Source organism: Carcharodon carcharias, chromosome 32 (genome assembly GCF_017639515.1).
Source record: "Carcharodon carcharias isolate sCarCar2 chromosome 32, sCarCar2.pri, whole genome shotgun sequence".
Taxonomy (NCBI): domain Eukaryota; kingdom Metazoa; phylum Chordata; class Chondrichthyes; order Lamniformes; family Lamnidae; genus Carcharodon; species Carcharodon carcharias.
Window position 1 is genome coordinate 26,963,236 of NC_054498.1, and position 27,010 is coordinate 26,990,245.

Here is a 27,010-nt window from a genome sequence, read left to right on the forward strand (position 1 = left end):
CCGGTGGGACTTGTGAGAGCAGTTAGTAGAGATTTCCTACTGTTCCCTATGGAACACAGGTGAAGGCATACTGGACACATGAAGATTCCAGTTCAGTGACTCTTTATTACACTGGCACCAAACATATAAGCCCATAGCTCCCAATCTCTGGAGGTGGGGGGGGGGGGTTGTACCCTGGATGCACCCCAAAGGAGACACTGGGAATTGCCTGGGAAGTTCAAAATTCCGATAGGCAACTACCCTGCACTGGGAACCATGTGACATTCCGATTTAAATCAGAGAATTCGGATTGTTCTGACTGTCTTAACAGAATAATTACCCATGAAAAGTTAGAAGAATGAAAACCACTCATAACTCCTGGGTAACTATAGGGTAACAACCATGCCCACCGACTGCACTACAACTCCCCCTCCACCCCCCATCCCCCCAACACACCCCCCAACCCCCCTGATTATCCTCCTGAGTCCCCAACTAATGCCCTACCCCCTTGCCTACTTCCACCCCCCTCGACTACTCTCCCGAAACCATGACTAAACACCCACGCCCCACCTCCCTGACTACCCTCCCAGCCGCTCTCCTGACTCCCTCACTACTGCCAGACTATCCCAAGCGCCGATTCTAACCCCCTTACACCAGCCTGTACCCAGCCCACACCCAGCCACAGCACTGAGCATCCAGCCCACCTTCACCAGTCTCAGCTCAAGCAGCTCTACCCTAAGGTAGCCTAGCCCCTGCCACAGTAGCAAAGAACTTGTTATGTACATCACCAACGGCCTCCTATGTGATTGTGACCAGGGTAAACTTACCCTCCTCGTCCTTCTCGACCTGTCTGCAGCCTTTGACACAGTTGACCACCTCATCCTCCTCCAATGCCTCTCGAAGGAACTGTCATGTTATTATAAGGATATAAGTCCTTGAGCTTATTTATTGTATAAGACACAAGGCACCAATCATTTTTCGGGATTGGGTAAACATGTTGTGGGTTTATTTATTAAGACTAGGCACATGAGAACAGTCGTACGTTGTTGTAAAGCTTGGAGCACCAGGAGCTGTTGAGTGCTCTGCTGCTTAAAGCAAAAGTGAAACTAAAGACTGGATCACATGACACACTTCCCTTCTAGTGATGTCATGCTGATATCCCTTTAAGACATATTGCAACAGGAACAGGAACAGTTCTCTCTTTCCCCAGTACTGATGCCAGTGACCCATGAATTGAAACCACTGCCTTCCACACCCTGTCTTCACCCACACATTTAACTTTCAAATCTGTTTATCCCTATACCTACTGGCATGCGGCTCAGGTAACAATCGAGAGATTATTACTTGTGAGGTTTTACTGTATAATTTGGAGCCTAATCCTCAAATTCTCTCGGCAAAATATCACTCGTTTTATCTGTCATTGGTTCGTACATGGACCATGACGACTGGATCCTCCCCCCTCCCATTCCAAGTTCACCTCCAGCCTCGTCGAGGTGTCATTAACCCTAGCACTGGGCAGGTAACACAATCTTTGAAGCTATCGGTCATGCCTGTGGAGAACAGTATTCACTCCCATAACTATACTCTCTGCATTACTACCACTTCCACTTTCACTCCCTTAACTTGAATGGCTTCCTGCACCAAGGTACCATGGTCAGTTTGCTCCTTCACTCTATGGTCCTTGTTCTCATCCACACAGGTAATAAGTGCCTTCTACCAGTTGGCCATGCTGGTTCCACATCCCTGCCTGACTCCCTGAGCATTGTCTGACTCTAATGTTTGGTCTAACCTGAGGGATGACAATCTCCTGGAACAGTGTCCAGGTAGCCCTCCCTGCCCTGATGCTCCACAGAGCCTGCAGCTCAGATTCTAGTTCAGCAGCTCTGAGCCGAAGGTACTTGAGCTGTAGACACTTAGGGCAGGTGTGGGATGTCCAGGATTGTAAAGCTGACCACACACATACCCACATTCTGCAGTCACAATACATCACCATCCCTGCCATGTCTGTTTCACCTTATTTATTGGATTACTTAATACTTAAAAAATATCAAATATTATAATTTTACTCATCAATTAGTTTACCTTGTTTAAGTTACTAATTTGGTAAAATAACAGCAAGTTACATTTTCCTAGCTTAGAGATCAAAAGAAAATACTCATCATGAATAAAAACATAAAATACAGCACCTCCTTCCCCACCTGCACCAAATTCTTCACTTTAGTTGCCTGCTAATGAAGCAACCAGATCACTTTGCGCTCGCTCCTCTCAGTCAAGCAATGACTTGATTTTAAAATTCTCAATCTTGTTTTCAAATCCATCTGTGGCCTATCTCCTCCATTTCTCTGTAACCTCCTCCACCCCACACAACTTGCTGATATTGCTGGGCTTCTCCAATGTTAGCCTCAATTCTGGCCTTTTGTGCATCCCCAACTTTCACCCCTCCCCTGTTGGTGGCTACACTTTCAGCTGCCCAGGCCTTAAATTCAGGGAATTTCCTTGCTAAAACTCTCAACTCTCTATCTCTGTACCCTCCTTTCAAGATGCTACTTAAAACCTATGTCTTTGACCAAACTTTTAGTTGCCTGTTGTAATATCTCATTATGCCTTTCAGCTTTGTTTAATAGTTTTGTTTTGTTGAACAGATTTTGTTTAATAATGTTCCTTGGAAAGACCCCTGGGATGATTTACCACCTTAAAGGTGGGAGTGTTGCTGTTAAAACCGTCAAAGTTTTGTGTCAAAACACTACGAATCTTGAGAGCTAGATGCTGGTCATCTCAAGTGTGCATCACATGGAGAAAGAGGAGAAAGGTGTGCAGATGGTGGAAGTGTGGCCCTGTGAGTCCTATGCCCACCCATACCCTCCCTTCTGGTTAGGATATTCAGCTACCTGTTTCAGGTGAATAATTGTGTTTTTAGAAAACCAGGAACAGAAGCTACTACACCATGGTGGCAGCGCTGGTTCTCCAGCACTTGAGAGGAGGAGTGCCCAATAGTCAGAATAGCCGTGAATAGGCAGTGTCTATCTCACTGGAACATCTGGTCAGCATTTGACCCTTGCAAAAATTTACAGAGTCACATTTGACAAGCAAAGTGTTGTATATTTTTTTATCTCAGAACTTAGTAGAGATGACACTAGTTTCTACGTGTGTGACAAGTTTTATTTACAGTGCTTCAAAATGTCTACTCCATGCTTCCAGGTCTTCTAGCTTTTTCTACAGTTTGTTCACTTTTCTCTGTGTTCACACCCAGGCGTAACCAGTCAAGCACAGTGAGCATCAAAAGTAAACAGACTTACACAATCAAACACAGATCAATTGAACCACTGAACATTCCACAAAGCATGAAGGATGATGGGCGGCAGAGAATAAACTAGGTTAAATGACTGGCTGAGAAAAGTCATTCAATGAGAGTTTACTGTGGAGCTCACCTGCAGAAATCAGCACATATGCAGAAAACAAGGCAATCTCATCCTCCACTAGGTGCAATGCGCACATACTTTTACCAAATTCAAAGATGGAGTTGATCAAGTCATCACAACCTGTCAGAAGAAGGGATGGCCAAACAATTAAAACACTTGGCAAATCACATTTTGTCCCAAATCGACCAGTTTGCTGGTACTTATAGATTGATGCAAATGTTTGAGCATATAATTCAACATATAATTCATAACTCATACCGTTAAAAGATTTGGAGGCTGTCCAATGAGCGGAAAGCCTGCTTCAAACCACATAATAGTTCATTAAACATTTACATTCATGCTGAGCCCAGCAGGCTGGAATAATAACAGTGTGTTCGTCGGAAAATCTGAAACTCATTCTGACTCCCCAGGACCTGATGGTCAGTTTCTGCTGCTCCTTCCGACATCTCATGCTCAGCCTTCCCCTTTTTGTTAACATTATTTGCCCTTTAAACGCATCGTAGAAAGTTAAATCTGGAACTTAATGGCGTAAGTGTTTTTTTAAGAGTGTGATAATTGTTAGCGCAATGCCAAGCAAACTCTATGATGCAGAAAAGTAACAATTGCATTCTTTCAGTCAGTATTTTGGTTTTGGGGATTTTGAAAATGTTAAATTTTAAACTTTTTTTTCTTAATTTACCTTCATGTAGGAGCATAGGAGAAGGCCATTCGGCCCATTGAGTCTGCTCCACCATTCAATTTGATCATGGATGATCATCTACCTCAATGCCACTTTCCCACACTATCTCCATATCCCTTGATGTCAGTAGTATCCAGAAATCTATCAATTTCTGTTTGGAACATTTTCGGTGATTGCGCTTCCACAGCTCTCTGAGGTAGAGAATTCCAACAATTCACTGCCCTCTGAGTGAAGAAATTCCTCCTCATCTCAGTCCTAAATGGCCTACTCCTTATTCTGAGACTGTGTCCCCTGGTTTTAGACTCACAAGTCAGGGGAAACATCCTATCTACATCCAGCCTGTTGTGCCCATTGAAGAACTTTGTAAGTTTCAATGAGATCACCTCTCATTCTATGAAATTCTAGAGAATACAGACCCAGTCTCTCCTCATTAGACAATCCTGCTATCCCAGGAATTAGTCCAGTGAACTTCCACTGAATTCCCTCTATGGCAAGTATATTCTTCCTTGGATAAGGAGACCAAAACTGTGCACAATACTCCAGGTGCAGACTCACTAAGGTTCTATAGAATTGCAGCAAGACAGCTTTACTCCTCTACTCAAATCCCCTCACGATGAAGGCCAACATACCATTTGCCTTCCTAATTGCTTGCTGCATTTCGAAACTAACTTTTAGTGACTCATGAACAAGGACACCCAGGTCCCTTTGGGCACAACTCTTCCCAACCTCTCACCATTTAAGAAATATTCTGTCTTTCCCAATCCTGGCCTCTCTTTGTTTTCTGCTTCACCCCCCCAATTCTCCCAAGCTTTGCTGTGAGTAAGGGCTCAGGAGAGGCAATGAGAGGGAGGCAGGGAATGGCACAGATGGCAGGAAACAGTGGGCTGGAAGATCGGGAGAGGCAGCGAGCGGCGGTGTCAGGGGACGGAAGTGATGAGTGGGAGGTAAATAGAAAGAGTTAGTAAGAGTTAGAAAGAGGGTTTTTGGGCCAGGTAGGTTCAAAGGTTCAAAGGTTCAAATTAAAGATTACAGGTCAGGAACCTAACCCACCCTAATGTCATGTATTCTTCTGGGAAATCGATTTTCGTTTAGCGTGTTTCTATTTAGTACACAGTTTTTCAGGAACACTGTTCCTTTTTTTTTAGGAACTCTGTTCCTTTCTCAATACTTTAATCTCATTGGTTAAGGCGACTGTTGATCCCATCATTCAGGGAGGTTCCTGATGCCCCTTTGCCCTCTGCACACTATCAGTTCTCACTGCCAGCAAGTTACAGCCTGGAACATTTACAGCGAAAGGATGTAGGGTAAAGTCTAAAAGATTGACGTGCATTGTGAGATAGCGATCAAGATCAGGCCTAATACGTATAGAGTGAGCATCAATCTAACAAACAGACACTCCTCAGATACTGAAGCAGTCCATCTCCATATTCAGCAAGACCTGGACAACATTCAGGGTTGGGCTGATAAGTGGCAAATAACACAAGATGCACTGCAGGAATTCACCAAGGCTCCTTCAACAGCACCTTCCAAAACCCATGACCTCTACCACCTAGAAGGACAAGGTTATCAGACAAATGGGAACACCACCACCTGGAAGTTCCCCTCCAAGCCACTCACCATCCTGACTTGGAAATATATCGCCGTTCCTTCACCGTCACTGGGTCAAAATCCTGGAACTCCCTCCCTAACAGCACTGTGGGTGTACCTACACCACATGGACTGCAGCGGTTAAAGAAGGCAGCTCACCATCACCTTCTGAAGGACAATTAGGTATGGGTAACAAATGCTGGCCTAGCCAGCGACACCCACACCCTGTGAAAGAATGAAAATCTTAGTGTATAACTTGGATTGTGTCCGGCGAAGCCTTGCTCCCATATTTGGACTGGGTTGAGTTATAGTTTTAACTGCTGAGATACAAGGCAGAATTTTAACTGCCAAGGGGGAGCGGTTCAGATGTGACAGTATGGAGTGAATGGGTTAAATCCCCAAAAATTGTCAGCATTTTGGAAACCCAACATGATCTCACCCACTTCTGGCACTTTCCAGGGCTTTTTTTGGAGGTGAGCGGGATCACTCATGTTGGGTCAGTCATTAAAATATGCAATTAATTGTGCCTTTAACCCAGAATTCTAGCCTTGACAGCCAGCACACAGGGTTCACCAGGGGCGTGGAGCTTGCTAGGTTCGGTGAGGTGACAGCACAGAGTCATTGATCAATGTAACTGACAGGCTGGAAAGCCTTTAAAGTTTGAAACAGGATAGCTGTTGTCCTTTCTATGTGAGAGGTTTGTGAGCACAGGACTTGAAGTTATTCCCTACCAGTCCACTTTGATCTGCACTTCCCAGTTGTCAGATTTCACTGCAGCATGGGAGCAGCTTCTGCAGCAACAGCATGGACTCTGAAGAGGAACATGAGGCGCAGCCACACCAACGTCAATGCCGCTGGGAGGGACAACAGCAGCAACGATTGCCTTCTCTGCAGCTACATGCTGCTCCACAGAGCTGCAGCGCAAAGCAGGTAATACCCCAGAACAGGGTAGGCAGGCAGAGGATCAGCTTCCTCAATATGATGGAGTACCAGTGCCTCAGGAGTCTCAGTCTTTCAGTGTTGACATCTGCAACATCCTACAGCAAGTGGCAATGCTTTGCCAGTGGCCATCAAGGCCAATACAACCCTGAGTTTCTTCACCTCCAGCTCCTTCCAGGGATCTGCTGGTGACATTGTTGTAAATGTCTTTAAAGGATAGCAGCATGTCATCACTTTAAGGGAAGTGTGTCATGTGTTCCGGCCTGTTTCACTTTGACCTGGAGCAGGACACAGCTCTGCAGCTCAGATGTCCTCAAGCTTTCTATCCATGTATATCTGTTCACACGTACAGGGTGAGCAGGTTGTTGCTGTGTAAGTGCCACTTGCTAGCACCTTCCATCACTTTGCTGATGATCGAGAGTAGACTGATAATTGACCAGGTTGGATTTGTCCTGCTTTCTGTGGACAGGACATACCTGGGCAATTTTCCACATAGCTGGGTAGATGCCAGTGTTGTAGCTGTACTGGAACAGCTTGGCTAGGGGCACGGCAAGTTCTGGAGTACAAGCCTTCAGTACTATTGCCAGGATGTGGTCAGGGCTTACAGCCTTTGCACTATCCTGCACCCTCTGAAGGGTACTGTCCACTGTGCTCCCTGTCTCCAGCACCTACTTCTGCTCATGTATGATGTGCGTCTCACCGTGTGACAATTGAACTATTTCTACTAAAGTTCCCAGTGAGGTGTGCAGCTCCACTGGTGGAAGGTGTGCATGAGTGCTGTACTGGTGCTTCCTCGGACTGTGCGCTGTCCCCTGAGGTCTCCCCCTGCTCCTCTGTCACCCTTCCAGGACCTGTGAAAGGTGAAAAACATGGATTCAAACTGACATGGGGCAAGGGTTCAAAGGTTATATTGTGCAGGTCTTGACATTTCAGTTAGTGGTGACAGCAGTTGCAAGTATGTGAACAAGGAGCAGGAGTAGGCCATTCAGCCCCTCAAGCCTGCTCCGCCATTTAATAAGATCATAAGGTCTGATAGTAACCTGAAATCTGCGTCCCATCTACCGCCGCTTGAACATAAGAGACTGTTGTATGCTAAGTGGTAGTGTGATATCTCATTCTGTCACTAGGTATATGGGAGAGCCCCATCTCTCCATTGCCTACGTACATGGACTCTGCGCCCTCCTGACCTCCAACGCCTCCAGCTCTGCACCAGTCAGGTTGGCTACAATGGCATGGCACCTCTGGTTCTCTGCCTCCCCCCGGGGTTGTGCGCTCTCTCCTCCTCTAAGGAGGGAATTAAGCAGAGTTCTGAGTGAGAGAATTGGATTGTGTGCGGCGGACTGAATGATAGTATGGCTGTGAGGGGCGGGTGAGAGATGTCAATTGGATGAGAGGTAGCCATGTGAGTTGCTGTTCAGATTGGGGTGTGAAGGCATGCCTCAAGAGAAAGGAATGCATTGCTCTGAGGAGTGTTGTGCAGGAGAATGCTGGGGATGTCAGGTTGTGGGGTTGAAACTAGGATACCAGTCACTTTTGCTGCCCTTATGGGGTCACTAAACCCCTTGCAGTACTGGATCCAGGTTCTAGCGACCACTTTCATGCTGCTGATTGTCTCTGAAACTTCCAGCCATGCCAGTTTGTATTATAGGGCTGGCCTCTTCCTTCTGCCTATGGCAAACGATGGGTCACTTCAGACCCTGGCTGCCTCCAGCATCTTCCCCAGGGAAGAGTCAGGGGACTGGGTTGAGGCAGAGGGCAGGCTTTCCCATGTCTCTGTTCCTTTGTTTATCCTGCAGGACCATTCCGGTGCAATGTAGGATGCAGCCATTCTGATCCCTGGGCCTTCAATCCCCTTATTCGGAATTATTTCACTGGCAGGTGTGGGACATCATCACACCCGCATTCTGGAATTGGCCAGGAAACCTGGAGGTGGGCACAGAGTCTGCTTCATCAACAACGGAGTCCCCGATCCGCAGACTGGCACACAGCTGGAAACAAAATCGTTCCATTAAAATTCCACCCATACTTACCACACAGCCAGTTAGATAGCAAACTGTGTGACCAGATTAACTAATGAGTTACACAAATTAAAATTGATGACTTCTTTTTGTTCATTCATGGGATGTGGGTGTTGCTGGCTGGGCCAGCATTTATTGCCCATCCCTAGTTGCCCTTGAGACGGTGGTGGTGAGCTGCCTTTTTGAACCACTGCAGTCCATGTGGTGTAGGTACACCCACAGTGCTGTTAGGAAGGGAGTTCCAGGATTTTGACCCAGCGACAGTGAAGGAATGGTGATATATTTCCAAGTCAGGATGGTGAGTGACTTGGAGGGGAACTTCCAGGTGGTGATGTTCCCATGTGTCTGCTGTCCTTGTCCTTCTAGATGGTAGAGGTCATGGGCTTGGAAGGTGCTGTTGAAGGAGCCTTGGTGAATTCCTGCAGTGCATCTTGTACATGGTACACACTGCTGCTACTGTGCGTCGGTGGTGGAGGGAGTGAATGTTTGTGGATGTGGTGCCAATCAAGTGGGTTGCTTTGTCCTGGATGATATCAAGTTTCTTGAGTGTTGTTGGAGCTGCACTCATCCAGGCAAGTGGGGAGTATTCCATCACACTCCTGACTTGTGCCTTGTAGATCGTTGACAGGCTTTGGGGAGTCAGGAGGTGAGTTACTCGTCACAGGATTCCTAGCCTCTGACCTTCTCTTGTAGCCACAGTATTTATATGGCTAGTCCAGTTCAGTTTCTGGTCAATGGTAACACCCAGGATGTTGATAGTGGGGGATTTTAGTGATGGTAATGCCATTAAATGTCAAGGGGTGATGGTTAGATTCCACCTTGTTGGAGATGGTCATTGCCTGACACTTGTGTGGCGTGAATGTTACTTGCCACTTGTCAGTCCAAGCCTGGATATTGTCCAGGTCTTGCTGCATTTGGACATGGACTGCTTCAGTATCTGAGGAGTTGCGAATGGTGCTGAACATTGTGCAATCATCAGCAAACAATCACACACAAACCTTAAAATTAAAAACTTCAGTCAAACTTTTGAAATGGAGCTTGCTACCTGGGCTTAGTATGTTATGTAAGAGTTTAGTTCTTGTGCCTGTTTAGGATTGCGAGGATAACTTTGTGCTGTAACTTGAAATCAGTGGAAACTGCTTTTCAAATGGTTATGCTCATTTTTCATTTCAACCCATAACTGTCAGAGAGAAGAATTCATTGGCTCGTGCGAGCACTCACTGTGGCCTCTCTCCTACAAGGTTACACCATAATACACTTAAACATACAGATGTTCCCTTGAGCCTGATGAACTGCGTTTATATTAATAGCATTTTCACATTGTGACAGGTCTCATGTCTTTCACTTCTGGTTCTTACAGAATTGTGCTGTCTGAAGGGTGAAAGTGAAACAGTGATTACTGGGGGCTGCACCATTGGAGATAATCGTCTGAGGCAAGGAACTGAAAACAGCTTTCAGACACACACAATATCACAACCCCTTGGGTTAACTTGTGAATGAATAAGGCTTTTCCCAGTTCAGGAAATATGATCCTGTGGAAGCCCCATCTGAATCAACACGTCACAGTGTGACTCCAGCCACCATCTTCCCCATGTGCCTGGGGTGGGAGAGGGTGGGTCTGTGCATTTTACTGACAGTCTTGGTGGGGTTATTGGACAAGGAAAAGGAATCATGAAATGTAGAAGTGAGGGGACAACCATTCAGCTTATACATTCTAGTACAGCAGGGAATAGAATGTGGGCAAGAGAAAAGGAGGAGGCTCTCTGTTCCCATTCTCATTGAAGAAGATGATTCTGAAGAAGGCTTGACAGGGTAGACACTGAGAGGTTGTTTCTCCTGGCTGGGGAATCTAGAACATGGGGGCACAGTCCCAGGATAAGAGGTCGCTCCTTTAGGACTGAGATGAGGAGAAACTTCTCCACTCAAAGGGATGTGAATCTTTGGGTTTCCCTCCCACAGAGAGTTGTGGATACTCCATCATTAAATACATTGAAGGCTGAGATGGACAGATCTTTGGTCTGTCAGGGAATCAAGGGGTATGGAGAGCGGGTGGGAAAGTGGAGATGAGTTCGATGATCAGCTATTATCTTGAGGCTTGAGGGGCCAAATGGTCTAGTTCTGCTCCTATTTCTTATGTTCTTAGATCGGAGTGTATGCGTAAGCCCAATGTTGAGCTCTGCAAAGGTTAAATCCCAGGTAAATCCACATTTGAATAACTAGGAATACTGAATATCAGAACTGCTGTGTGTGATTCGAACAATCCAATTGTGGTGCAGTTATTCCTACTCAAAGGATTAGGATATTGAATGACTCTGCCTCAAAGTGATTTGTTATTCCAGAAGAGTAAGAGACGGTTATACCCTACCTAATGATTTGAAGATATCTGGACCAGCATACTTCCCGTCAAAATAAACCGTATTATTCTGTGGGTCGAAGGCTCGACACATTCGGACAAATACAACTTCTAAAGAACCTGGAGAAAAAGTCACAAATTCAGAATTGGCATTGGTAACATATCTGTAAAAATATACCACAGCTCCTGGGAAGAATCCTAATTCTGTGTTCCCCACAAACTGCAGAAGACAAGTGGAGATATGGAAACCTGTACACAACAATCCACTCTACTGCTCACAAAGCACAGCTTAGAGACACGTCTTTGGGAGCGATGGGTTAAACTCCCAAAACTGTTTGTTGTTTCAACCTATCAGCCATGCTTGTGAATTCCCATTCCTTTGTGTGGTAATAGGTAATTCACTTAATAAAGCGGAGAACAGGTAATAGTGAAAGATTTTCTTGTACTGCATAAAAGTGTCTACTGCTGGTTATAAAACATCTACAGGGCACAACTCCCTCAGCCCACCTCATCACATCAAACTCCAACCCAACCCAACTCACCCAGCTCCAGGAGAAACTACAGGCCCATGCACCAAACTTTAATAACAAGCAAAATAATGGAATTAATTCTAAAGTTGCAGAATGGGAGAGATACAGTGACAGCTCAATAATAAAGATAGGTTTACATGGCTAAGGTCCAACATGATAAACCTCAGGAGGTCACAGGTAAAGTTCATATGGGATTCCAGGTTTACAATACTGGTGTGGAGAAAAGAGTGCAGTGTACTGCCACCTCCTGGTCAGAAAAAGAATCTACAGAGCTAGTCTGACCTGCAAGTTCAAAGGGTGGGTAATGGTAAGAAAAAGTACACACAATAAAACAACAGCCGACACTCAGGGATAATCAGTGTGAAGTTTCTTTATTCTTTCATGGGACATGGACATCACTTGCAAGGCCAGCATTTGTTGCTCATCCCTAATTGCCCTTGCTAGGCCATTTCAGAGGCGACCACATTGCTGTGGGTCTGGAGTCACATGTAGGCCAGACCGGGTAAGGATGGCAGATTTCCTTCCCTGAAGGACATTAGTGAACCAGATGGGGTTTTTATGACAATCAGTGAGAACTCTCATGGTCACCATTACTTTAATTTATTCCTCCATTTACTCACTATGTATCCAGCTTCAGAATTTCAGATTTATTAACTTAGCTTAAATTCCATCCTTTAACAGAAAATTTCAAGTTTCAAAATCATTTGCTTGTTGGTGGGATTTGAATCCATGACCCCAGAGGATTAGCCTGGGCCTCTGGATTAGTAGCTCACTGACATTACCATTATGCTGCCATCTCCCTTGGCTAACAGTCAACTCTAAAACTATGACATATTTCATTTGGACTTGCAGATAGCTTTCAGTATAGCTGCACATAAAATGCTTCTCATTAAAATGAAAATCCCAGGAATCCAAATCAATCATGGAACTGGATGAAGAATTTCTTTAAAAAACAGAAAGTGCTCATGCAAACGCAGGCAATAATAGAACTGGGAGCTGAACATTGTTGGTTACACAATATTCAGGAGGGATAAAGCTGGGGTAGGCAAGTATTAATCCTAGTACGGCACTAGATCCAAGGGTTAGCCTTGGATCAAAAGGAGGCTATTCAGCCCCTTTGGACTGTTCCGCTACTCTGTTTGATCACAGGCGAGCTGCACCCCAACCCTATTTACTCACCACACACACGTCCCTCCAAACACACAAACACACACGTCCCTCCAAAAACACACACACACTCATGCACGTCCCTCCAAACACATACATAAACACACACACACACACACGTCCCTCCAAACACATACATACGCACTTCCCTACAAACACACACTCAAGTCCCTCCAAACAAACACACACGCATGTCCCTTGGTATACCTCACAAAATCTGTTGACCTGTCCTTATTAAGTTTAAATTGACCTCCAGCATCCATAACTTTCTGGTGGAGAGCATGTGTGGAAAATGTATCCTGATTTCACTCTGATCAGTCCTGCATTAATTTTAAGATAAAAGACCCCTCATTCTGGATTCTCCCACAGGAGGAAATAAGAGATGATGCAAAATCTAAACTGATTTGATTAGATTTAAGAAAAAGGAACTCTATTGAGAGCAGATTACAAACTGCCAAATATTTGAAAGGACAGAGGGGAAGAGATAGGCAGATAGGCAAATTAGAGACAAATATAGGAACAACATGGCCACAATTTTAAGTGAGTTACATTATCCAACGATAGACTGGGGAAAATGTAATCCAAGTGGAACGAAAGAGAAAGGTTTCTAAGGCACACCCAGAAGTGCTTTCTTGTCTATTAGTCCAATAGGAAAGAGGAAGTACTGGCTCCAGTTTTAGGAAATGAAGTAAGACGAGTAATAAAGGATTGGGGAGACCCTAGTAAATAGTGACCACAAAAATGACATAGCCAAGATAGACTTGAAAGAAAGATTAACAGATAAGTTTACAAATAATAGGAAACATACAAACAAGAAATAGTTTGCTACGGATCAGAAATATCCCCACCAGAAGCGAAGTGGTGCAACTAAAGCAGAAATTCCTTGGACAGGGAGAGAATATTGATTAAAATAAATTTAATACACAAGCAAATTTTATATCATGGCATAATAACACACCAAAATATCAAGCAGAGTACTGGAAATATAATATCGAAGTAAACAAGATCAACAAGGTTAAAAGGGTTTATGAAGGAAGACTGTCAGGTGACCAATGGAAATAATAAAGGGACTTAAAAACAAAATAAATAATAGCTAAAAAAAAGGGTGGGTTGACTAGAGATGAGAAGAGAAATTGCATGCAGCGGAGGAGCTACTAAATGATGGTGCTCATTGAAATTTATAGAATGAAAGGTGCCAAGAGGAGGAGCTGGAGCAAGTTGAGATTATAACTATGAATAGTCTTTTGGTACTACAGAGCATGAGTATTGCTGAAAAAAAGACCTTTTTTGTTGAGCTTTTCAATTTGCAATTATCAGGACAATTCGCAGCAAAATCAAATGTAAGGAGAACACCAATTTATACTGTATGAGAAGAGAGTGCTGATTGATTGGCAAGTGGACTCTGATTGGTAGAGACGTTGCCATGGAGAATTCACAAGTTGATGCTGACTGACAGTTAACAGCCAAGCATTGTTTGACACCTAAACCAGGCAGCTTGACTCTGATTGGTCAAGGTGGTCTCCTGAGGAATGAACCAGCGACTGGTTGCCACTTATCTTGTTTAGCTGAAACAGGTGCAACGTGTGCACATTGCGAATTGTCCTGGTGAGCGCAAGATGAAAAGCTTTTACCAGAAATATTTCTGTGATATTGTATCTCTGGTTAAGGAATGATTTATGAACAAGATGGGTAGAACCTAAAGTAGAAAAGGTGCTGATGGCTGAAACCTAGAATGCTGAAGAAATTCAAAGGGGCACAGGCCACAATCTTTGGATGTTTGAATTGTGCCAGAGAACTGGCTGGTTGTCATAAATCAGGTTCAGTAAGGACAGGACACAGGTTTGTAAAGGCAAAGTTGTGTCTGACAAATTTATTAGAATTCTTTGGTAAAGAAAATGCAATGGATGTTCTGAATAAGTATTCTCAAAAAGCATTTCATAATTTCTGCATGGGAAGCTTGTTAGTAATGGGTAGGAAGTGATTAATGAATGTTTTTTTCAAATGGCAGGGATCAGTGTTGGGACCATTACAGTCCTCAATAAGTAGAAATGATCTGGATTTAGGTATGTGGAGCAGAATATCAGAGTTTGTAAATGACTCAATAATAAGGGGCGTGATTAAGTGTGAAGAGGGCTGGAAGGGAGGTTTAAGAGGACACCAATGGCTCAGTTTATTGGATTGGTGGATCTTCGATGAGATTTAATGTGGAGAAATGTGAGGGGAGATATTTTCGAGGAGGTATGAAGAAAGGAAATATGCTTTAAATGCCAAAAACCTTAAAAAGTAGCAAAGGGGCAGAGGGACATGGAGATTGAGATGCACAAATCTTTTAACGTAGTAGGTCATGTCAATAAATCTGTACAAAAAGTTCCGGTATGCTGAGATTTATCAACAGGGGCCTGGAGAACTAAAGCAAAGGGTGATTCTAAATTTCTAAAAGTTACTAACATGAGCAGTATTAGTTGCCTTTCTTTAAGAATATGGGCGAGGCCATGGACAAAGTGAAGAAGTGATTCACTAATGTGATATAAGAGGAAAGACCCTTTACTAATGAGGAAAGAATAGAGAAACTTGCCATTAAAACAAATATAGGAACAACATGGCCACAATTTTAAGTGAGTTAAATTATCCAACGATAGACTGGGGAAAATGTAATCCAAGTGGCAACGAAAGAGAAAGGTTTCTACAGCACACCCAGCAGTGCTTTCTAGTCTATTAGCCCAATAGGAAAGAGGAAGTACTGGCTCCAGTTTTAAGAAATGAAGTAAGACGAGTAATAAAAGGATTGGGGAGCCCCTAGTAAATAGTGACCATAAAAATGATATAGCCAAGCTAGACTTCAGAGAATAGCAGATAGAATATCGAATGGTTATCAGTTAAAGACTGAGTGATTCTGAGAATTTTCTTGTGAAGAGGGTTGTTAGGATGTGGAATTTCTGACCCGAAACAGTGAGGGAATCGAAATCCAGAATCGATTTGAAAAGGGATGGGGATGGAGTGGGAGAGTGGAGATCTCAGGAATTCTGGTTCTTTAACCTCGGAGGAGTTTAGTGTATTTCATTGAAAGCAATTTTGTCTATAAGAGCAGTCACTTGCTGGGGCATAGGTTAAATCCCAACAATCTGGTAAGTGAAGTACATTCTCCTTCAATGTGAGTCTGTGAGAGCAGATTAGACAGCCACACCCATTATTATGAGATGGTCCACCCAGGTCAGCCAGTAGTGAGTAGTTGCAGGGACCCCTCACTTGGAAAAGGGGTAGAGGGAGGGGGGAGGATAGCTGGTTTTACAGGAAGTCTTGCTGACCACGTACTGGTTCAAGAGATCTGGGGAAGAATCACAGGTCAATCCATTGCTTCTTGACTATTGAGAAACAAAGGACACAGATACAGACAGTCTGGGAGGCTGGGAGTTCAAGAGCCTGGGAATCCGGGAGCCTGGGAATCCAGAAGCCTGGGAGTCCGGGAGCCCGGGAGTCCAGGAACCTGGGAGTCCAGGAGCCTGGGAGTCCGAGAGCCTGGGAGTCCGGGAGCCTGGGAGTCTGGGAGTCTGGGAGCCTGGGAGTCCGGGAGCCTAGGAGTCTGGGAGCCTGGGAGTCCGGGAGGCTGATAAGGGACCCAGTCTTACATAGGGAAAGTTCTCTCATTTTAAGTCAGGGCTGCCCAATTTCAAGGGCACAACAACGCTCAAGAAGGTTGACACCATGCAGGACAAACAGCCGACTTCATCAGTACCTCATTCACCAGTACTGGAGTCAGTCCAAAACAATTCAGTAGAGTCTTAATACCCTCAGGATAATTAGGGATGAATAATAAATACTGTCCTTCTGGAGTCACTACATCACATAGCCAATGCATTAAAAGAGGGTTCTCAGTTGTCAGTCGATGAGCACTCTTTTTTCAGAACTCACAGCACACAAACACACCATTTAGTCCAACTGGTTTATGTGGATGTTTATGCGTCACGTGAACCTCTTCCTACCCATCTTCATCTAACTCAAAAAGCCTCATCCTAACCCCATCAGCCTAACCTTATCAGCCTAACCCTAACCCTGACCCTATCAGCCTAATCCTAACCCTATCATCATAACTCTAAACCAAATCCTAATCTTATCACCCTAACCTTAACTTTATCAGCCTAAACCTAACCCTATTGCTCTAACCCTAATCCTAATCCAATGCGCCTAAACCTAGCCCTTACCCCATCAGCCTAACCCTAATTCTAATCCTAACCTTATCACTATAACCCTATCACCCTAACCCTAATCCTGATTTTATCAACCTAATCCTAACCCTAATCCTATCAACCTAATCCTAAACCTAACCCTAACAGCCTAACCCTAATCCTAACCCTAATACTATAACCTTAAACCTAATCCTATCAGTCTAATCCTAACCCTATCACCCTAACCCAAATCCCACCAGACTAATTCTAACCCTAATGCTATCACCCTAACCCTAATCCTGATCTTATCAACCTAATCCTATCCCTAACCATATCACCCTAACCCCAATCCTATCAGCCTAACCCTAAGCCTATCAGCCTAACCCTAATCATAACCTTATCACCTTAACTCTAATCCTAATCGTGATCCTATCAGACTAATCCTAACCATATCATCCTAAAGCTAATCCTAATCCTATCAGCCTACCCTTCCATTCTTCCTCATGTGTTCTAGTTTCCTGATAAATGCATCTAACCTATTTATCTCAAACATTGAGTTCTGCATTCCCAGCACTCTCTGAGTAAAAAAGTTGCTCTTAATTCCTTCGTGGTTTTAATAGTGATTATTTTATATTTATGGCCTCTAGCTTTGATCTCCCTCACAAGTAAAATGTCAGACGTCTGCTGGCTGGAGAGCCCGGTGTTGCTTCCACTGGGGAAGACCCGCCAGTATTAAGTGCATCTCAGTGTCTGAGGAACCAATGACCCCAGGAGCAGAAAGCCCACCGGTGAGAGCTTCTGGCCAATCAGAGGCCGGCAGCTGTCCATTGCAGGCAGCGGCATTGGGAGTGGCAGCTGCTGCTGGCAATGCACCCACCAGAGGCACAGGGTCAGCGAGGGACATCAAGCCACAAGTGAGTGAGGGAGGGATGGGGGCCTCAGGGTGGAGGCTGTGGGGGAGGCGAGAGGGGGGTCAGCAGCAAGAGCGAGGGGTATGCTCAGTCAGCTCTCCCCTTCCCAATGCCATGGCCCTCGATCGGGCACTGAGTGCCTTTGAACAAGGGGGGTCACACCCCCGGAAGCCTGCAAGCAAACACAACAGGTATATTCTTCAGGCCGTCCACGAGCCTTCCCACCCGGGTTTAATCAGGGCAGAGGTGGGGAGGTCCCCACTGCCCACCTCCAAATCACCTTGGGGCAGGACTAAATCTACCGTCCCAAAGACTTTTATGGTTGTAAGGATCTCTCAGTCTTTTCTTTCCTGGAGAAAAGGGCTCCAGCCTGTAAAACCTGGAAAGGATTAAGGAGTAACTTGACAACAATTGAGTACCTGCTTTGAGGAGTACGATCTGATCGTTTTGACACAGTTCCATGAACCCGTCAATCCGTTTTGCAAACTCCACCACATACTGGATCGCTTCAGTTATTTTGAGTGCACAGAGCTGCCACATCACCTCTCGGGGCTGCATAGAAAGGATTGTCGTGTGAACTTACACATTTGATTGAGAAAATGACACTTGTTACTGTGGTACTTACCGTTTGATCTGGCCGCTTTTGTCCTCCCTACCTTATTCTGGTAAATCTCCACTTCCTCTTGTACGTAGGCTTGCCATGTGATCTGCTGCAGCTCCTCCCACAAGTATTGGCAGGTCTCAAGGTGGGACTTGGAAATGTTCTGTGCAAGGTGCTCTGCAGGGCAAAATGTTCAGCGATTTATGTAGCATCCGTAAAACTGACCAACGGTCACAGATCTAAGCAGTCAACAGTTCTAAGACAATGCTTTCAGAGCCTTGAAACACAGGAGATTAATCTGCGGAGGGTATTTTACTGATAGCAGCAATGGCAATCTTTAACAAGGGGATGTCATCAAAATTCCAATTGATAATGAGGCACTTACAAACACAACCAGAGCTGCTGAGGTCACTGTGTTGTCGTGAGGCTAGTTTCCTACATGTTTAGAGCACAGAAGGAGGCCCTTCAGCCTACTATTCCTAGGCTAGTTCCCACTCTCTCTGTAGCCTTGTATCAATCGAAAATGAATCTTACTGTCCTTGGCTCCCCATGTCCTGGTGCCCTTCCTTGCTTCAAATATTTATCCAACTTAAAAAATCTAAAAGTATCAAACCTTCAGCTCAGTGATTTGCAGTGTACTGGAGCCAGAGTAATTGGGCCAGTGAAATAGAACCATATAATGGGGATAGTGGAACAGGAACAGTGGGGTGGATTATGTGGCAGGTTGCTCAAGTTGAGAAGTTTCCTGACTTGCTGGACACATCTCGGTAAGAAGTATCTCAAAACACAAGAAACTTGCATGAGAGACGGGAGGTGAAGCAAGGCCTGACAACCCCAGAAGCAAATGCTAGGCGGACATGGATGTGGGTGAGTGCCAAGGCTGGCTGGTTGGAAGGCCTGCCTCAGTTCTCTGGGACCTGGTCTCAGTTGTTTTAGAAGATTTGAGGTCCTTTAACCCTCACTTCTTACACCCTGATCTCTCATGGCCCCTAATACCCTCCATGCCAACTTAGTGCCAACTCATCAATTATCTACTGTGGCAGACGTCAGGAGCCACATGGAGATGAAAAAAAAACTTCTCAAAACCTATTTTGTTCACACCGTACAGGCTTGATAGTGAAAAAATCTCCCATTCCTAAAAGCATTAAAACTTTTAAATCTCCTCAAGTAGTTAATCTCTTATAAAAACAATCTTCTGTCCATACCCCTAAGCCTTTAATAGCCTCTTTAAACTGCCAATCAAACTGTGAACTCAGAAGACAAAATTCAGATCATTACAGTTAAACAGACCTTATCCATTTAGGTGCATTTATATCAACTCCATCAATTTGTGATACCCATACTGTGGGTTAAGGCCCTTGCAATAGCCAAAATGGGGTCTGTTTAAACTCAGCATTAAGTGGCCCTTCTGAGTTCGGGTTTCACTTCTGTGTGATTCATGTCCCACCACCATTCCTCTACCGGCAAAAATGGGACCTGTTGGAAATGGGAGGAGAACTTTCTGCATCCGGATCCCACCCACCAGTGTAACAGAGGTCGGTGTGATAGACAGCAGTGTAACAGAGAGATGTGTTAGACAAGGGAGGGGTAACTGGAACAGTGTAACACAGGGAAAATGCCAAGGGCCAATATAACTGTTTTATGTATAAGGACAGTAGTCTTCTACAGTGTCAGTGAGGGGCTTGATTGAACTGTGTAGAAATGGCAGCCTACAGTCAGCTTGCTTCATGGCAATGTTACATGACCATTGCAATCTAGGTAGTACACTTAGTAAGACTACATTTTCAAAACTCTAAACATCTCCCCTTTCATATTGAACAAAAGAATCAAACATCCCCTTTTTGCAAGCAAACAACAAACACATTTGCATCCCGTGTGACTGTGAGTTACCCAGGTTACCCAGTATTCACCTACCATTCTCATGCATTAACAGCTGTTTGTTTTACTAGACAGTCACTGCACATGCATTTCACACATAGCCTTTAAACCATACAGGTCTCTTAATGGAACATGTGCACATTGACATTGGTTGTTTGGCTGGGTGTTGTTCCTTGTCCAGAGAGTGTCGTTCCTGAGGCACTTGTTGCTTTGGTGACTATTATTGTTCCATGTCTGTTATTGGGCACTTGTAGACCTCTGGGATTGATGGTAGTTCTGTACTCAGTACAGCTGGTGAGATCCCTTCTCCCTGACTGCCTGATTGCTGTGAAGGAGCAGCTTCGCTAGTTGGTCTGGTTTGCCTGCGGTTGTCCTGGTATATTTGGTTGTTCACTTCCACTGTGAACGATCGAGGTGACAATTTCTATACCCATGTGCCAAATTTCCACGTGGGCAGCCTCCTGTTGAGAATGTTGAAGGCGTGTACCCTGACTGGCTCTCCAATGCTCAGCTCTGGTAATGATTTGGCAGCCTTGTTAAACTGAAATTTGGCTTTCTGTCCTTTCTGACCTTTTCACTCACACCTACTGCTACTTCTGGTTTTAGTTGCTTTTTTGCTATTGGAAGAGTAGTTTGTGTGTGGTGTGACATTAGTCACTGGACAGGACTTCAGTCGGTGTATTTCTGCACTCAAGGATTGCCTTGTATGTGCTTGATTTTCTCAATTTCTTGATGGTCCTTTGGTGATTTTCACTGCTGCCTCAGCCTTTCCATTAGACTGCACAGTGTGGAGATGATGTGTAATGCTGAAGTTCCCAATCCTTTGTGAATTGGCTGAATTCTTCACACGTGAACTGAGGGCTATTGTCACTCACCACAATGTCTGGAATTCCGTAACGATAGGCATTCGACTATTTCTCATTCTCTATCCATTGCATCCCATCTACAATCTGGAACTTGAGATCTTCCTTCTTGCCATTACATTGGACTCTCAGATTAACTTGTCCTCTTGGTCTGAGTCTTGTGCCATCACATAGCCTCAATCTTATTTACAAGGGCTTCATTTTCGGATCGTCATGCTGAGCCACTTCACACAGGCCTTTGAGGGTCATGATGTTACATGATACACCTGTGCTGAAGTCAGCTGGTCTAATTCCTAGTGGTCAGAATAGTATTCTACAGTGACAAGATAGTCAGTTCCTGCTAAACTGAAAAGGTCTACTCCCAGCTTCATCCATGGTCTATCCAGAATGTAATGTGTCATTAACAGTGCTCTAGCTTGTTTAGCTTGGTTACACACACCATACTGGCCAATGTGGTCTTTAATTCCATTGCTCATGTTTGCCCAGTAAAGCACATCCTTTGCTTTTCTCAAAGTTGATTCAATTCCTTGATGGCTTGCATGGATATGCTTCAGCATCTCTCCTTTCACCCCCTTAGGAATAATAATTCTATTTTCTTTGTACAAGATGCCATCTTGGGCTGTCAATTCATCTCGGTGTGCCCAATATGGTCTTGTGACCACAGGTGTGTCCTTGATGCTCTCTGGCAGTCCTTTCATCACTACTTCTTGTCGTGCTTGGAGAGTTGCATTGTGTTGGCTTGTTCACCTGATTTGAGCAAGGCGCTTGTCTGTCAGATTCAATGTCTCTGGGTTGATGGCTTCCAGGTCATGTCTAGCTGCTGCTTCATGTTGAATCTGGGAAATGTTGCATTCTGTTGCTGCATCCTCAACTTGCTTCATGGGGAGTGCTGCTCTCGAAAACATGTCTGCAATGTACATTTGTGTCCCTTGCTTGTATAACATGCCTAGATGATATCTTTGTAAACAAAGTAATATTCTTTGCAGCCGCTTCAGAGCAGTTTGTAGCAGTTTGTGAGAAATGCTTTGAAGGGGCTTGTGGTTAGACTCCACTGTTACTCTGTCTTTCCCAAGCAGGTATTGATGAAAATGTTGATAAGCAAAGACGTCAGTCAGGCACTCTCTCAATCTGAGGGTGGTTTCGATCAATTTGTGTCAACACCCCGGACGCAAATGGGACTGGGTTGTCCTTGCTGCATCACTGATGTCACACTGTGAGGTGACCTCATCATTGACATCACAGAGCATCAGCATTGGTGTTGTCGTCACCAGTTGTTTGATTTTTGTGAATGCTGCTTCTTGTTCTATGCCCCAATACCCCTGCACATCCTTGGCAGTGAGCTGGCATAATTCACACTCCAATGACAAATTAGACAAAGATTTCCCTAAATAGTTCACCAATCCAACAAATCATTGCATTGCTTCCACATCTGTCAGTCACTGCATGGCAATTACAGCTCTCATCGTATCAGGACCTGGGTGAAGACATTTTGCTGTCAGCACATGACCCATGTACTTGACTTCAGGCATCTTCCATTGCGATTTGTTTTAGTTCAGCTTCTGGCTGATCTGTCGAGGTCTCTCCAGCAGTCATATGAAATTCTGACCATGGTCAGCTATGGCCTCTTCCATTGTGTCTCCACATCCAAAGACTAGCAGATCATCCGCCATGTCTTCACTCCGGGAGGATCATTGACTATCTCATACTGTCTGCGTTGATGCTCTTCTGGAGCTGTGGAAATGCCAAATATCATGCGCAACGATCTGTATCTCCCAAACGGTGTCCATAATGTTATTAGAAAGCTGCGGCTTTCATCCAACTTCAGTTGCTGGTAACCATCCTTCACATGGAGGGTAGTAGAGAGCTTTGCCATGGCAAGTTGTGGCAAAATTCCCTCGATGGTTGGCATGGGGTAGTGAGATTTCTTCAGCACTTTATTTATATCCTTTAGGTCTGAGCATATTCTCAGCTTGTTTCACTGCTACCATTGCTGCTAATCCAGTCTGTAGTTGTCACTTTTTTGATTACTCACTGCTTTACCAGCTCTTCTATCTTGTTTTTTAGGCTGAACTTGAGCTGAACAGCTGGAACTCTCAGCTGATGCTGAATTGTCTTACACTCTCATCTGCTTCGAGATGAAATTCTTCTGGTAGACATCCCAACCCTGCAAACACACCTTTGTACTCCTCTAGGATCTGTTCTGCTCTCAATGGTTTTGTGCTGCAACACATTGTGAATCTCTGTTGGTATGTTCATGGTTACCAGCCCGAGCTTTAGATTTGCTCCAGCTAAGATGTACAGCCATTGTGTCCCATCTACGGTCTGGAACTCCAGATCTTCCTTCTTGCCATTACACTGGGCTCTCAGATTAACTATTCTTCTTGGCCTGAGCCTTGTGCCATCATATAGCCTCAACCTTACTTTTGAGGGCTTCATTTTCGGATCACCATGCTGAGCCACTTCACATAGGTCTGTGAAGATCATGATGTTACATGACAGACGTATGTCTATCTGACATTGCTTGTTCACTTGATGCTCTCCCTCTCCGGCCATCATTGTAACAGTCACAAACCATTTATTGTCTATAAACTTGACTGAACCAATCTGTTATATGGTGTGTAGTTCTTCATCAGACTCCTCTGCTGATATCTCATCTGTATCGGCTTGTTTTGCTTTTCCTAGTGAAGCATTTGTGTGTGAAATGATTCTGCTTCTTGCAGTTAAAACCCTGCTTTCCCCATGCTGGGCAGTCCCTCTTACCCTGTGCATGCTGTATGCCACAGCAGTTGTATTCTGCCCTTTGTCCGTGATTGCTCCACTCTTTCTGCTTGGACTGTCCCTCAGCAGAATGTATCTCCTGGTTTGTGTGCTATACATATGCTCTAGCTGTTGTTTCACAACGTCTACATTTCGACACATGTCCATCGCTTTCTTTAGCATCAGTTTCTCATCTATCAGCAGACTTGGTCTCACCGAGGGATCTCTCACATCTAAGACCAATCTATCATGAATCATCTTTTAGCTGTCCAAATTCACATGACTCTGCTAGCTGTGTTACCGCCATCACATTCATTCAATGATCTTGTTTTCACTCTGGACTCTAGTGTTGAATATATAACGTTCATATGTAATATTCACTTGGGGTTCAAAACATGAGACAAAGCTTTCATAATTTCTGTCATCTTTTTACTTCATCTGTTAGATTTAGAGAGGTATACACTTTGTAGGAGTCCGTCCCCAGCAGTGTTAACAGTGTGACTACTCTTATCGGTTCAGGCTTGTTAATTAAGTCTATTACAATCTCATAGTTTTGTCATTGTAAGTGGAACAACTGCATCACTTTTCAATATGACTGGAGATGGCAGTAAAAAATTTACTGCAGCCATTTAACTCACACAGTGATATACCTGCAGCCTTTGTCTGTGTTTCCTTTGTCCATTATCTGTAGCTTTTCCTTTGTCCTATTTTCAGTGGTTTCTGCAGTTTTGAACCTTTCTGTGTGGCTTCCTTAGCTATGTCTTCTCTGTACCAATAGTTTACTTGCAGCTTTCCTTTCTGTCCTTTTCTCAGCAGCCATTTTGCAGATTTGAACCTTTTGTGTTCCTGGGTTCTCAGTGCCTCCTCCGCTTCATTTCCAGGGTCCAAAAATATATTTTTTCTTCATCTTCTGACACCACGTTTCATGTATAAGGACAGCAGCTTTCTTTAATGTGTCCTCAGTGAGAGGCTTGACTGAAGTGTGTAGAAATCACAGCTGACAGTCAGTCTGCCTCATGGCAGAGTCACATGACTCTGGCAAGCTATGTCGTACACTTAGTAAGATCATATTTTCAAAAGCCCAAACAATAACAGAAGCCAATGTAATATGTTTTTGTAACAGAAACCAATGTAAAAGATGCCAGTGCAACAGGTTACAGTGTAAGGGGATGAAGTGTAACAATGAGCAGTGTACAGGGGGGGAGTAGGGGGGTGGGGGGACAGTGTAACATGGACAGTGTAACAGAAAGTTGGGTAGTCAGCAGTTTGGTGGAAATAGGCTGTGAGGGAACAGGAGGAGGCTGCCATGGACACTATGAGCTCATAGTGGCTATGAGGAAAAACAGGAGCGAACCAGGGAAAGGTGGAGGAAATGGCAGAACAGATGGTTTCAGTCTTAGTGACAATGCAGCCCATGTGTTCCTCAAACTTGCTGATGGAGGTGAGGATGGATGAGGCAGGGAAGAGGGGTTTCAGAAGATGGTCTGTAGAAAACTGAGGATTATCTTCCCATTTCAGGATGATCCTGGAATAGTGAAATGTTTTGGTAGAGGAGAGTAGGGCCTGATCCTGTTTTATGTGGTCCAGCCAAATTGGCAATGAATTGTTAAATCAATTGTCCACCAGAAATGTTCAAATATTGGTACAGTAGCATAGTGGTTATGTTACTGGACTAGTAATACAGAGGTCTGGACTAATGATGGAGAGACATGAGTTTGAATCCCACTGCAGCAGCAGAATTCACTTTGTCGTTTCGTAGTACAGGACTTGAGTATGGCTAGAAAAAAGAGACATGTCGAAGCTTTTCATCTTGCACTCATCAGGACACTTTGCAAGAACACCAATATAAGGGGAAAACAACAATTTATACTCGATGAGAAGGGAGTGCAGATTGATTGCCAAGTGGCATTGCCATAGAGGATACACCAGTGATGGATGATGACTGACAGAGCTCCATCCTGTGCTCAAATTCACTTTTAAAATAGAGCAGTCAAGTTAACTCCCCTTCCTTCACGTATTAGTTGAGAAATTTGCCATGAGGTTCTCTATCACGGTCTACCACAAGCCTGCCTTCACGGATCAATATACACGTTGGGATTCTTACAGTTCCACACGCTATAAGATTGGTTTATTGGCAACCTCGTAATTAGGGCCCGAGCCGTTTGCTCACATGCAAGCTTGATGCTGAAATAGGGCCAAAGGCATCCTGTGGCATAATGGCCACCCTGATCAGATCATTTCACACTGTAAATCACACAAACTCATGAACGGGCCTAAGGCCTTCACTTTTGGCCCTGAAAAGTGCCCAGTTTACCATCAGATTACCCTGGAAGGGCAACATATCTGAAAAATGTGAGCAACAGGTGAAGCTAGCTGTTTCACGCTGCTACCCTGCAGCATCAACACGAGTGATATTCACCACTAACAGGAAGCTGCGTCAAGCCAAAAAGACGCTCTGCCTATCACACAAATGAGTAATGTGGTATATGAATTTCAGAGTCAGTGTGATGCTAGATATATAGACTGTACGTCCCAAAGACTGGTGGATTGTATCAAACAGCACACCCCAGCCACTGTTCACAACAGGCAAGGTACAGACCCTATCCAACCAGCAAAACTCAAAACACGGTGTCCAACATTAGGTGTGATTCCATGGCTGGACAACATTTGCTAAATAATCCTCAATGTGCTAAGAATTACACTGACAACCAATTTAAGATTGTCAGTCTGGTTCACAATGTAGTACATTTGCGTGTACTGGAAGCTACATATATTAATACACAGGGCCCTGTTCTTTGCAGACAGAAAGAACATGTACACACATTGCGCCTGTTTCAGTTAAACAAAATAAGTGACAGCCATTCATTGACTCATTCCTCAGGACAATGCCTTGACCAATCAGGGTCAAGCTGCCAGGTATAAATTTCAAACAATGCTTGGCAGTTAACTGTCAGTCATTCTCCATGGTAAAACCACTTGCCAACCAATCAGCACTCTCTTCACATACGTTATAAATTGTTGTTTCCCCCTCATATTGGTATTCTTGCGATGTGTCCTGATGAGTGCAAGAGGAAAAGCTTCGACATGTTTCTTTGTTCAGCCATATGCAGAATTCAGTTCATTAAAAAATCTGGAATAGAGAAATTAGTCACACACTGACTAATGT

General features: G+C 44.4%; 1 protein-coding gene across 1 annotated transcript in view; it reads right to left on the reverse strand.

The window, feature by feature from the left end:
- LOC121272105 (nuclear receptor ROR-alpha A) overlaps positions 1 to 27,010 on the reverse strand; it is a 301,155-nt gene that overhangs the window by 135,049 nt on the left and 139,096 nt on the right. Inside the window, exons 5-8 of the mRNA XM_041178549.1 lie at positions 18,402 to 18,523; positions 18,165 to 18,297; positions 10,987 to 11,094; positions 3,408 to 3,518 (exon numbers count right to left, since the gene is read on the reverse strand). Coding sequence (XP_041034483.1) covers positions 3,408 to 3,518; positions 10,987 to 11,094; positions 18,165 to 18,297; positions 18,402 to 18,523 — 474 coding nt within the window. The remainder of the gene's footprint in view (positions 1 to 3,407; positions 3,519 to 10,986; positions 11,095 to 18,164; positions 18,298 to 18,401; positions 18,524 to 27,010) is intronic.